This window comes from Corapipo altera, unplaced genomic scaffold, assembly GCF_003945725.1.
Source record: "Corapipo altera isolate COAL_440 unplaced genomic scaffold, ASM394572v1 58, whole genome shotgun sequence".
In the NCBI taxonomy this organism is placed as follows: domain Eukaryota; kingdom Metazoa; phylum Chordata; class Aves; order Passeriformes; family Pipridae; genus Corapipo; species Corapipo altera.
Window position 1 is genome coordinate 3970907 of NW_020884898.1, and position 13918 is coordinate 3984824.

General features: G+C 43.2%; 1 protein-coding gene across 1 annotated transcript in view; it reads left to right on the forward strand.

Annotated features, from left to right (window-relative positions):
- The window catches only part of URB1 (URB1 ribosome biogenesis homolog), a 40696-nt gene that overhangs the window by 18051 nt on the left and 8727 nt on the right, over positions 1-13918 (forward strand). The window contains exons 16-30 of the mRNA XM_027648687.1: positions 1345-1461; positions 2086-2224; positions 2356-2526; positions 3549-3745; positions 4276-4500; positions 5044-5223; positions 5851-6712; positions 7515-7716; positions 7897-8074; positions 8890-8948; positions 9094-9287; positions 10947-11057; positions 11146-11209; positions 12030-12201; positions 12733-12835. Coding sequence (XP_027504488.1) covers positions 1345-1461; positions 2086-2224; positions 2356-2526; positions 3549-3745; positions 4276-4500; positions 5044-5223; positions 5851-6712; positions 7515-7716; positions 7897-8074; positions 8890-8948; positions 9094-9287; positions 10947-11057; positions 11146-11209; positions 12030-12201; positions 12733-12835 — 2974 coding nt within the window. The remainder of the gene's footprint in view (positions 1-1344; positions 1462-2085; positions 2225-2355; positions 2527-3548; positions 3746-4275; positions 4501-5043; positions 5224-5850; positions 6713-7514; positions 7717-7896; positions 8075-8889; positions 8949-9093; positions 9288-10946; positions 11058-11145; positions 11210-12029; positions 12202-12732; positions 12836-13918) is intronic.

Below are 13918 nucleotides of genomic sequence, written 5' to 3' on the forward strand. Positions count from 1 at the left end.
AAAATGTCTTTAATGTTTGCTCACCCCCCTAGGCTAAATTAATTCTGACACTGTGATAGATCAGTGTAGTTTGTGCCTGCAAAGGTCTTGACGTGGATCAAGAAGAGATGATTTTTGGGATTTATTTCTTATCCTCATTTATTTAATCTGTACTTCATCTATCTAGCCTTCCTAAAGCCTTAGCTAGTTTGCTCTGGCCCTGCAAAATAGCGTCTTTGTTACAGTCCAATACATGCTTTGATGCAAGGAGTACTTTTGAATTAAAATCCCCTTCTGTACATTTAAATAAGTCATGATTTTTCAGAAGTGCGATCAACTACAAGCCCATAAAGAAACCAGTGGCTGTTGTTTTCGGTATCTTCTTAAAACAGGACATATTTTAGTTATCTAAGTAGGGGTGGAGACCTAAATTAGGAAAAAGTGCAAAGAGAAAATCCAAGCAGCTGTTCTGGGCCCTGGACAGGGCTCTTCCTGCAGTTAGTCCTGTATTAGTGGCACACAAGTTTGTCAGCTTTGTGCATTTAATCTCTGCATTTAGCTTCAGTCACAGGGTGCAATTGTAATACTCAGTCCACTGAACCGAAGTTACAGTGGTTGAATTGGGGTTTAGGTTTTCAATGCTCTTGATCCCTGCAGGGGATTAAATTCAGGTTAACTGTGTCTCCCAGTAATGAATGTCTCACTCAAAAGCTGCCCAGTACTGTTTTTGTGGTGTATTTGGATTCTTTTGCTGAATGGGGATGGGGGCTACCTGATTCAGTCTCGTGTCCTCTTTCAGATGCAGTCTGTTGCATTTTTGCTGAAGGTAGTGCAGGGGCAGGGAAGTCAGGGCAGTTATGTCAGCAGAAAGGCTGCTAAGAATAGATGTTAATGGGTGTGTTTTGTTTATTTTTCAACACAGTGCCGTATAATCAAAGGCATGGTTTTGGATTTCACATTCTGTTCCTGCCGGTTTTCATGAGAACTGTGCATTTCTATTTTGAGACCCTGCCACAAATAGTTAATTATGTTAAAATTAATCCTTTTCCCTTCATTTTTTCTTTATTTTGATGAATTATCCTGTCAGATTCGTGTAAGCAGCAGTTATTTTTATAGCTGTTGGTGTTGTACACAGATTAAATAGAAGAAGAAATAGTAGAACAAATGAGTTGTGATAGCTTCCTTTGTATACAAAGAGGTTGAGAAGAGAGCTACAGATACTTCCGTTCATCAACCTGCTCTTCTTTTTTTCTTTCCAAGGAGAAAACATGAAATTCCTATACAAAAAGATCTGTGGTTTGGGGAGTATTGTATTTTAGGTGTTTTGGGTTTTTTTACACACCTATCCCTTTGTTTTCTGGACAGGTTTTACGTGACAGTGGAGTGTTTGAGTACACGTGGAAAGAACTTACAGTTTGGCTGGAACACTTGGATAATACAAAAGAAGACCAAAAGGAAGCAGTGATTCAGTTTTTGGAAAGGGTAACAATGTCCAAATTAGCTGGATAAACAATACCAAGAATAGTGTTAGTGGAAACCAGGGATTTTGTTGCTGTTTTTGAGAAATCTGTCAAAGACCAGTGAATGAATTCCAAGAAAAGCAGTGTTTATCATTCTTTATACAGGGCTGACATCTTTCTTGTCTTGGTGGGAGGACAGCGAAATGATTTGCAGGAAAATTAAATCCCAAAAGAGAAGTTGTTATTATAGCATTGTTGTATGTGTGGGTAGCGTTTATCTCCTCCTAAAATGGCATTACCTGCCAAAATTACCAGACGTCAGTAAATTGTAATCTTTTATAGTAAAAGTTGACATTTCCTGTTTACTCTTCAGGATGTTAAATGCTTCTTTTTCAATGCAGTTTCCCCAGGGACTCAGTCTGTGGTAGCACTTCAGGTGCCAGATTGCAGTGGATATTTCTTTTTCCATCAGTCCCAGTGTAGCCTGTATGGCAGGAACCACAGGCAGATTCCAACAAAAAGTTGTCCTCCTAAAACTTGCCCAGCTTCCAACCACTTCTAGCACATGGGCTTTCTTAACAAGGTGTGGTTCCCATACACTTAAAAGCCTGTGCACTTACTTTTCTCTCTCAACCTTTGTTGGCAGGTGCTGCTGAAGCTGGTGACAAACCCCTATCCCTACACAGACAAGGCAGCAGACCTGGTTCAGGAAGCCAGCATGCTCCAGGTCAATATGTTTAAACAGGACTCTGATAACATCAGCATCCCCATCTCTCACATTGACGGTAAGTGGTAACTCCTCAAGGACGGAGAACTCCAAGACTTGGTGCCTGTGTTCCTGGAGTGCTGCATTCTAGCTCTGTTGTTTTCCAGTTAGTCTGAATCCTCTGCTTACATTTTTTCCTTCACTTAATAGATGTCCTGGATATGGTGGATGTCATGATTGAGGGCAGTGATGGCTTAGATGAGGAAATTGAGTTCACTTTAAATGAAGACATGATTATTCAAACATTTCCATTCAGTGCTGTTGTCCCTGCTGCATTAGAAGCCAGGAATGTACTGTTACTTCAGTCTGAAAATGGAACAGGTACAGACTTTTGTTTCTATGTATCAGCTCTGCCAGTGGAGTGGAAGTGGGATCATTTTTACCCAGTGAACTCCTCAAGACATTTTGTTATCTTCATTGCAAACAGAAGGAGATTGATCAATGGTGCTTCCTGCTCAAGAGAAGCACTATGAGGTGCTTCTGTCCTTTTTTCTTGACCCTAAACAGGAGACACTGTCCTTGCATGGACAGTCTTGGTCTGGAAGCAGTTAGCTTCAGTAACAGAGTGTTCTAAGCACAGAGTGTGCAGATATGAGAGGAAGGCGGTGTCAATAGCTGTAGACAGCTCTTCCACAGGGACCAGGCAGTGGGAGAAAGGACTGCACTGTTGAGTAGGAAATGGATGTGTTTTCCAAAGAAAACTTCTTCAGAGATGAAGCTCTGATGTTGAAGCTCTGGTGGTGGTGTTACAAAGTTCTACCACATCGTTGAGGAAAGCGTTGGAGTCACAGGGGCATCAGGTGGGCTCTGAACAGGATTTGCCAAACCCCACAGCACCTGGCTAAGTTCTGTGTGTATTTGGCTGTTGAGTAGCAGCTGGGGTGGAACTGAGAAGTCCCAGTTCTGAAAGAAACTCCTCCCACTGTACCTCACACATGTTAACCTGGCCGTGTGCCCCCAGTACAAATCAGTTCTCTTAGGTGGTGCTTGGCTGGGGTCTTTTTCATGTTAAAATACAGGCCTGTTTAGCACAACACAGTGAAGGCAGAACTAGTTTTATGCTTGTCTGGAAGGAAACAGGCCAAACTGAGCATGTATCTGAAAGTAGGGTGATTATTTACTTCAGCAGGAACTACTGAATGGATGATTTTCCAGGTAGCTTGGTCTGTCAGGAACACTTGTCTAGCTTACCACAAACACCTTTTAATCCTATTCAGTACTTCCCTAAATGATGCTCTGGGGCCTGCTGCCCAGGCCCTAGGCAAAGAGGGTTGCCCCAGTGTCTTTGTTCATGCAGATTATTTGTGTCAATAGAAGTGTCATTTTTTATTTTGTTTTTCTAGGAGCACACATCGTGGAGTACCTTGTTGCTGTTTTCACTGACCTCCTGCACTCTCAGAGAGAACCTTTGGCCCTCTGCTTGATATTCCAGCTCTATGATAAAGATCTGAAGTCCCTGAAAGTTTCCAAGTACCCTCAACTCTACCACTTTAACCAGTACTATAAACTGTGGATACCTCAGCAATCTCAGGAACCTGTGGTATGGAATACCTGAAGTCAGTGAATGCTTGAGCAAATATTCTAATAAAACCTCACAGTTTATAAAGGTTACATTTCCATGAGAAAGTACATTTACATTAAGCTAATTCTGTATTGCTTCTGGATCACATTGGGACACAATTTTGCTTGAGGGCTTTTCTCTCTAAGGACACAAGAGGTCTGGGTGGTTGGGAGGTGATGCTAGGGCTCAGGTGTTGTACACAGTCACAGAGACACAGCTCCTCACCAGGCACAGCAAAGCCTGATGTGTGATGTGGCCTCAGGAGCCAGTTCACAGTGGCAGAAGTGGGTTGGGAATGCACAGGTCCCCTGTGCTGGGTGTGGGTGAGTTAGCCCAGCAGTGAGCAAGGGCACATTCCCCTCGGGGCAGCTCTGTGATAGCAGAACTTGTGCTCCTGGAGCTTCAGCCAGGTTTCAGCTCAGAGCTCATTTAAAAGCAAAGGCAGCTGAAGAAATCTTTGATTCATACTCATCATTTTTTCCTCTTACGCTTTTTTCTATTTTAAACAGTTCAAAACCCACAAAGAGGTAAGCAGAGAACCTGCTGTGGCCCTGGATTCTGTGTTTACCACTTTGCTAAAGAGAGCCTATGAGAGAGGAAGCAATACCTTACTGGAAGATGGTATCCAGACAAAATTGAGAGACCTGGCTTCCCAGCTCCCACCTGAACAGCTTTTGCTGGGAGTAAAGCATGTGTTGCTATACCTGAAATCCACAGTGGAGAGCTTCGGCAGTGTAAGAGCAATATTATAATAATATTGTGGGTTTGTTTGGTTTATTTTAATGCAGAAAGTACAAATGACCTGGCTGTTAAAACTTAGGATTCAGTTCTGCAGCTTTTTCCTGTACTTGGCTCTCGCTGAGTCTACAGAGCACCAGACAAAGCTGCACCTAATTTGTAAATAAATATCTGTTCTTCTGATTGTTGAGGAGTTTTGGATTTACTTTGTGTAGGTTACCTTACTGATCTGTGTGAGTGCAAATAAACCTGAGAATTTAATCCAGCTCCTGGATGTTGCTAAGAAGCCTTTCCAGAGGGTAAAATTAACTGGCCTATGTTACACCAGAAGTCACAGTATAGATGGAAATCTATAAATATTTATTTGGCAGCCTGAGACTTTTCCTAGAATCAGATTCCTACAGATGGGAGTGACTCCTTCTCACAGAAGGTGTTGTAATCCAAGTAGCTCTTAGTTAACTTCCATTCGTGTTGGATAATTATCCTTCTGCTCCCATCCTTCCCTTTTCTCAATTTCCAAGGTATCTTTATTTTCACAGCTTAGTAAAACTTCTGGTCCTCAACTTGTTGACCTCTATGTGGACCTGCTGAACAGCTTGTTGTGCCGGGGCAATCAGATAGAGTTGGATCATCAGCAGAAACGGGAGGAGCATCAGACTGAGTCAGATCTCTTTGTGGATGAGGAATCTCTGATCACAGAGGAGTCTTCAAATGACAAGGTACCAAATCCCTTGATTCACAAGCATCTGTTAGTAAACTTTGATTTGATTTATTCTCTAGGGAAACAGTCATAAGTTTTGCTTAACCACAGATGCTGTTAAGGTCTCAGAGGAGAACTTAGGAACATAGAGCATGTGGACCAAAGTACTGTTACCAAAGTACTGTCTGGAAATCTGACCCAGCTGTGTCATCCACAGTCTCACTCCTGAGCTGTCAGGAACACAGTCAGGAGAGGTCCTGAAAGAGACACCTTTGCAAAAAACCCTTTGTAAAGCCTGACTATGAAAATTGTGTTCTTGGAGGAGTGATTTTTTTTTTTTCTTCTTTCATCTGTTCTGTGAATTTGTGGAGATTAGAATCAAACTGTGTTGACAAAATATGCAGGTTTCTCCTGGAGATGTGGAGAATCCTCAGTGGAGGCTTGCCTCCCCACAGCTTGAATGGTGGAAGAGTGGTATATATGTACTTGTAATTCATTAATATTTTTATCCTCTGGGCAGTTAGTAGACAATTTCCTGTTCAATCACTGTAATTAACAAGTGTGGAAAAGAGACAGATGAATGCTTTTATTTTTTGCCTCAAACTAATTTTCCATTCAGTGATATTGTTACAACCATCTGTTACAGACCCTGGAAGATACACTCATGTTAATTTTCGGACATCCTGTGCTGGAGAGTTGGTTCCTGGCATTAGAACTACGTTCTGTTCCTCAGCCTGGTTTGAACCCTGTCACTGTGAAACTCCTGTCAGCTCACCTCAATTCTGGTGTGCTCCAGCTGCTGAAAACAGGTGCCCCCATCTTTCAGAGCATCACAACGGATCACAGACATGTGTTGTCCAAGTATTTTGAAGCTATCACAAAAAGTGTCTTGAAAGAGCTACAGGCTGTGGGGAAAGACAGCAGCCAGATCTCTCCCAGGAAGTCTCACCAGCTGCAGGCTCTGGAGGAGTTGCACATACACATGAGTGCAGATCAGCTGAAGGACATCACTTTAACCATGCTGCGACTTCCTGAGACAAGCTTGACTGTTCAGAAATCTGAAAAATCCCCTAAAAAAGGGAAACAGTTGAGCTTCTATGGACAGATTTTGGTGCAGCTCCTCACAGACAGCTACCAAAGGCAGCCTGAGCAAGGAGAGCTCCTGCTATCCACAGAGCACATTAGAGCTTTGGGGGTATTGATGTCAGCATCAGCCAGCAAAGATTTGGAGAAGGTTTTTCTTCAGGCTCTCCAGAATGAACCAGTCCTTGCCCATGCAGTCAGTGTTGAGGTGCAGGTTCACTGCCTCAACCAGTGCTCCCACACCTCCCTTGCCATTGTGGCCATGCTGATCAAGTACTCCAGGACTCACCTGCTGCAGTTTGAGCTCTGGTGCCTGAGCAGTGCCACTGGGAAGTACCTCAGGAAGCACATGGAGAGCTTTCTCCCACTCATTAATGTGTATTTGCAATGCAGAGACCAGTATGATTTCACCCGACCTTCCACAGGTAAAGGAACCACTGATCTCTGTTTGATTTGGGAGTCTTGGATCCTCTGCACAATAAGTAGAGGTGATAAAACTGAGGTGTCTGTCCTCTGATGACTCTTGTAAGCACCTCTGCAGGGTAAAGAGCTGTGCTGAGGGTTGGCTGTTAGAACGAAGCCAAATGTTCTTACAGTTACTGCTGCCCAGATTTCTCTTTTGAAGCCCTTATTTAATGCTTGGTGCGTGTGAAAATCTGTCTTTGTGCTTCTCTTGGTTTAGTACAGGAAGTAAAACCTTTTGCTTTGGCACAGATGGAACACACCAGGCAGATGGTTTTGCAGAATCTGAGCTGTCACTTTTGCAGAATCCAAAATTTCCAACTATAGCTTTGCTACATGCCCTCCTAAGCTGGCAGTCCAGACCTTTCCAAACTCACAACAGCATTACATTGATGGACATGAGTGTTAAATTCTCTACCAGCAAAACGAGGAGATAGGATTCAGCTTGAAAGAACAGGTTCACTTTGGTTTCATTTCTCCTATTGCCCAGAAATATAAATAGCAAAGGAAACAAACTGACTGTAGCTGTAGCTCTACCTACAAGGTCAAGCAGTGAAAAGACCTTGTCAGCACCCAGGAAAGTAAAGGATGGGCAAAGAACTAAACCTTTCTCTAGCACTTCTCTGTAGCAGATAAGCAGCTCCTGTAGCATCATTTCCGAGAAACTGAATAATCTGGGCCTGAGTTAGAAAATGCTTTAGGATTAGTATGTTGTTGCTTAACACCTGTAGGTGGTGGAAACTGTGACCTCTGTTCTCCCTGCAGTTGTCTCTGCTGTTACCCCTGTCCTGAGGAAAGCTCTGTGGAAGGAGCTCTGCGCTGGAATTCAGGACACAGAAGTGTCGTGTGAGACTACTGTGAAACTGCAAATTCTTTCAAAGTTGTTGCCATCTTCAGAAAGCAAAGGGCTGCGCAACCTGATGGACCAGCTTCCTGCTGCTTTTGAGAGAGCAGGGAATGAAGAGAGGTGGGCAGTGTGTGTTGCCCTCTCAGGGCTCAGGTTGTCCTGAATGCAAATCTTGTGAGCAGTAACAGCATCCTCTCCTCACAGAATCTGTCGCTCTGCACTTTGGCAGCAAGACACTTTTAACATATACAAAAAGCAAATTAAACGTGAACAAAAAAATAAATAACTATCTCTCTGCAGTTGGACAGTGGCAGATGCCATATCCAGAGTGCTTGAAAACTCAGAGGAGCTACATTCCTGGAGGAGACGCCTGTTATCAGCCTGCATGAAGGGGTTAGTTGCCATGTACAGCAGCAATAAAGATGAAAACAAGCAAGAAGTGGAGAGGTCCATGTTGCTGAGGCTGGAGGAACTACTGGTGAGACTTCTTATCTGCTTTGCCAGAGTGGCACTGTGTGCATATGTGTGATTGGACGCTTGTGTCTTGGGTAAATGTGGACTGGATTTGATTTCCTGTTTTATAGATTATGGTTTCCATGGACTTTTAATAGCTTTTACGGTGTTAACTTAGCCCTGCTAATCCTTTATAAAAAGCAGCTTTGAGTTCCTGATGACTGCTTTCTGCTAGGAGTCCCCTTTGAAGACAAGAGTATGAGGTATTCAGGAGTAAAAAATCAAAGGTTGCCAGTGGATTTTTTTTTTTTTAATTAAAAAAAAAGTGATAAAGATGCTTCTGCCGAGACCCACCTACCATGGCATCTGCAGTCTGGGGCAGAGATCCTTTTGATCAGTTGTTGTAAGGAACACATACACCCAGCCACCTCTGTGTGCCATGTGCACAGCTTGCTTAGTTTAAGGACACAAAAACCTAGTACAGAATCTCCTGCTTTGACTTGCCTACTTTTGATTCCTTTCACACTTCAGGAGTGTAAAGAGTTTCGAGGCTCTGGGTTTTTTGGTACCTACAGACCAGCTTGCTTTTCAGTTAACATACAGCCCATATGCTCCTCTGCTTGCAGACCAACAAAACAACCCTTGCATTTTCATTTGAACAAGGAGGTAGGGTTGTTGTATCCAAGAGCTTTTTTCCCTGCTATCCCTTGATCATCCCACCTGAGTTTGGCTTGCATGTTGATAGCGTGTCCCTTGAACAGAAATTGCTGGTGTTGATGAGCTGTAGAAGCTCTGTAGAAGCCAGATGTAAACACCTGTTTTGACTTGCTGCACACACAGCGCGTGGTTGGAGAAGCGGACCCAGATGACTGGTACAGCTTTGTGAAGACAGGACTCAAGTAAGCGTTTCCATTTTAATTTGCTTTGGTTTTACTAAGTTTGCTTTCTTTGCGGAGTTCTCATTTCTGAAACAGCTTTTTATTTCAAGCAGGTTTCCTTGAGTTTGGTTGGGATCTGACTTTTCTGTGGTCCTTGCTCCCAAAGGTACCGCTACAGAGATGAAGCATTTCTGAAAGTCCTGAATGTTGCCTTACAGTTACTGTACAAGAAAGAATCTTCACTTAGTCAGAGCTTAGTCAAGCTCTCCAAACTTCACATGATGGTCACGCAGCACTCTCTATTTTTGTCAGTCATCTTGAGGTCAAGAGAAGAAGATGGCATGAACATCCAGACAAGAGGTTTTTTTTAATCTTCTTCTTGCCTTTACTAAATATAGTGAATCTTGTCTTTCTTGCGTTATATTTTCTCCATCCAGTAATCTATCCACCTACATGAATACTTGCAGAGCTATTAAACAGTTCCAGAATATTAGCATTTAGTTTTAAATTGTACCTGTTCTTGGATCCAAATGTTACATATATTTTACTGATGCTGGTTTTAAACACTAATATTTCTAAAACTACTGGAAAGTAGGTTTGGGTTTTTTGTTTGTTTGTTGGGTATTTTTAAACCAAGTTGAAGTCTTGGATTGATTCTTTTGCTTTCTGTGAGGCAGTTAGTATAAGATCACAGAAGTCCTGTGATGAGAAACCTATTTTAAAATAGGTCGATACAGGAGATTTTAAGTTGATTTTGCAATTTGCATCAAAAAATGTTAATTTAAATGAGGTGTATTTGATACCACAACTTTCATGAGAATATCCTTCCTCATAAATTGGAATATAAATTGGATGCTAGTTCATGTGTAGGATTGGCTTTGTTTCTTCATTGCTGAAATGCTGCCTGACCATTAACCACATTTAGTCTACCTAGACCTCAGCTTTTCCCCACTGCACAGGGGTTTGAGATTCACTGATTAAAGGAGCCATGTAAGAAAAGGGGAGGAAATTCTCAGGGCAGCATGTTGATAACAAATTTTGTGTGTGTTGGTGAGGAATATATAAACAAACTTTCAAGTTTTAAATCACCTGAAAAGAGAAAAATGCTCTTGTCAATTCACAAATTTAGTGGAATTAAAACTAAGGAATAGCTTTTGCTGCTTACTGTATGTCTTATCTTTAGAATGTATTTCAGTAGAGCAGCAAGATGGATGCTTTGAGGCTAACTGCAGTATTCCAGGAGCTTGATGTCAAGAGGGCATTCACTCAGGCTGTTGCTTTATGAGCTCTTCAGATTCCTACAGATAACTAGGGACCAAAGCCTGTGCCTTCTCAGATACTGGGAGTAGAGAAATTTAGAGTCAGGTCTTGAATGTGCTACAGACACCCTGTTTGCCTTTGAGTAACCTGATCACTTATTTTTTCTGGTTCTCAGTTAGTTATAGAACAAAGTGGGTGATTTTTGTATGCTACAGGACAGAGTTCCTGTAGCTCAGTAACTACCTGGACTCTGCAGTGCTGATCCCTGTTGGAATGCACAGTGTAGGAGCATTTTTGTAGTTACTGCAACTGAGGTGTGAACTAACAAGTTCTTGCTGTAACTCCTCAAGTACCTTGGGGAGGTTGCTGGGATGTCTGCCTGTTCCCTGTGTAATGCATTCCAGATACCCTCCTGGGAGAGGAGGGAGTGGAGGTATGGCAGGGTAGGGGACAGCACTCCTTTTTAAACAGAGAGCAAGTGGAGATGTTTCTGCATATGTGCCACACTGGGGACCTCACGTGGCAACATGCCTCGTGTGTTCAGCTTGGGAATACTGGTTTAAGACATTCCACTTCAATGAAATGCATCATAACTGTCCTTTAGTGTAGTTGAGGAAATGGGTTCTGGTATTTCTAGAGACAGATCTCGATGTAAAATGTACAGTCCTGTCTGTGCATCCATTGTAGAGGGTCTGGGGGGGTGTTTACATGTGCAGTGTGTGACTGGGAGCTGCCAGGCTAAAGCTGTGCTCGTTCCAGAGGCGTTGGTGGATGTTCTGCTGACGGCTGTGCAGCTCAGCCCCTCTCTGTGTGAGAGCAGCCACCTCCCTGTGCTGCTGGGGGCCTACGGGGCCACTCTGAGTGCTGTAGGTGAGTCTGTTACCCTGGGAAAGGCATTTCCTACGTCTGGCTTTCATCTCCATGGGTGACTAACTTCAGATTCAATTGTGGTTTTTAGATCAGAAGATACTGCTGCTGCTTCAGTTGTATGAGAAGAATAATCAAAGTCTTATAAACTCCAGGTAGGCTGAGCACCTTCCTTTGTTGGAGTAACTACACACTAGTAAACGGTCTCACAACTGGCATTTTTTCAGGGTCTTATTTTTAACTGAAATAAACAATAAGCATCGTCAAAGCTAGAGGTGAATTTTGCTTTTAGAAACATTTTTCCTATGAATTTCCTATTCTTAACCTTGTTTCTCATGTGTTACCCAAACATTTGGGTGTCTGTGGGTTGGGTGAGGAAGTGCCTCATTTCAGGAGTCCCCTGCTCTCCATACTTAATACCCACCATAGGGATGTCCTCAGAGATGGAGGCCAAAGTGTAGGACTTCTGGTCATTAGAGTAGGACTTCTTCCCCTTCCTGTGCCTGAGCAGTCCACAGGAAAGCCTGTTGCAGGAGTTCTTCCATACGCTGATGGTTTTGGTCTGCCTTCCTCACATGCACTTTTCTGTCCTGAAGGCAGAAATATTTCCAGCAGTGCAAGAGCATTGGCTTAGGCAGCTGGAGCAGGTCTGAATCCCTGTCTCTTAATGCAGCTGCTCATTCTTACCTGCACTTACAGCTTAAATATAGAGGCACTTTCTGTGAGCAGGTACATTCTGACTTGGATTGACAGGGTAGGACAGAGTTAATGAGACACCCTCAGACTGAATTCAAAAAGGTTTGGGATAGATGGAAAAGGTGTTGAGTTCAGAAAATGAGTTCTAGTTTCATGTTGCCACGGGGTAATAAGTACAAGTGAAGAGAAAATTTAAATACTAATTTTGAACCTGTAATTGCTTTCTGCTCAGTGCCAGCAGTCTGTTTCCTAATGCCTTTACCTTTAACAATGTTTAAGAATCCTTCTCTGGGGTCCGGCTGCTGTGGAGCATCACAGGACTTGCAAGAGTCTGGGGAAGTCCCTCTGGCAGCAACCAAGCATGGAGGAGATTCTGTGTCTGCTAGACCGAGAAAAGATGATGAAGACAATTCTGTCGTTCCCTCAACATCGCCGACTGCTGCCATCACAGGTGCTTTTGCTGCAGGCTATCCTTGGTTATCCTTCTTTGGGTGTGCAAAAAGAGCCTTTCACTTGAGCCATTCCTTTCTTGCATTCATGTAATACATTGCAGTTTGTTTCCATCAAGAGAGTAATTTCAATTCGTAGGATGGCTGGAGTTAATTCTTTAGGAGCACTTTTCAGATGAGTTGCAGTATATGGGCCACATCTTGTTGGCAGGTGTGATTGTGGGTTGCAAAGATTGTCAGTGTATGAGACCAGAATTGGAGTATCCAAGGATCCACTGACAATAGGCTCTCCAGTCTTTCCTACAGTTTGCTGACATGCTGGTGGTGCTGGTGAGGAGAAATAGTTGTAAATATGCCCTGGTAGCGAAGGCCAGATTTAACCACTCGAGTGCATGTCTCACCCTGTGTTGCATTATATTTTACAAGATGTAGTATCAACTGGTTTATTCTGGGATGAGGTGGTTGGGGAAGTTTGAAACCAAGTTGGAAATTGGTGTTGTTCCTTACAAATACTGGTTTGGATTTGGTTTCAGGAAATAAAAGAGTCACTATATAAAGATGAAACTGTCAAGAGTCTTGATGACTTCTATGATCCTTGTTTTCTACTTCAACTCTTCAGTGAACTGACCAGACCAGGTAAAGTGAATATTTCTCTTGGGTATTTAGTGTCAGGTTACTCTGCTGCAGGAGCAAGTAGTGCAAGGAATTTGTGTCTGACTTTGGGGAGAAAGAATGTACTGCAGTGAGGGCTGTGACTGAATTGGCTGGAGATCTGACCTGTTACAGGCTGTGGTTGTAGAACATGGAAACTTCAGCCAACTCACTTTCCATTAGACAGAGGTGCATGGGGCCAGTGTGTGTTATGAATAGGCTGGTGCTCAGAACTGTCTGCAAGTTTTGTTTGACATGACCCTGCTTGGCACAAGAACGTCTCTGTTGTACTCCGCAGACACACTGTCTCTGGAGAGAGCTCTCAGAGATCAGAGGGACACAAGTATCCTAAGGAATTTCCTAACCAGCTCCCTCCCTGTGTTGGTTATGGTTAACCACTGTGTAGTTACAGCTAGATTTGGCTTTCCACACCAATAGTATCAGAAGCACTTGGCAGGCTGTTAGTGTCTGTCAGTGAAACCACACTTACAGTCCTTTGTTCACTCAGACCTTTGCAGTACAGCACCTCTTTGGGTGTTCTTAGCCTGTCCTTAGCTATGGTTTAAACTGTACAGCAGGAACAAGAACTGTCTTTCAGTCCTCTGAGGAGAAAAGATACCAGAACTATTTGACGTTTCATAGGAGGAGGGATTTCAGATGATCTAGTAAATGTGCTGGACCTTTGAGATGGATGTGGATGAAGAGCATGGATAGCCAATGTCTTTGGAACTGGATGTAATAGCTGAATAAAGCACAAAGCCATCACCACCCACCACCTGAGCTGGAGGGAGGGTTCTGATGGTTCTTGCTCAGCCTCAGCAGCACTGCAGCTGGTGCTGACCCTCTTGTGTGGCCACTTGTGTGGGAAGCAGCGAGACTGAGAACATCGTGTTCTTGTGGAGCTGTGGAGACAGTGGCTATATTGAATCTGAAACTGGAGAGGAGAAAAACAACCCTCTTTACTGTTACACACTGAATGAGAGTCGGTGTTGTAAGAGGGGCACTTTTAAAGGGCCCAAGTGATTTATGAGTTCGAGTCCCATGGTGCTTATAAACCATGTCATCTGC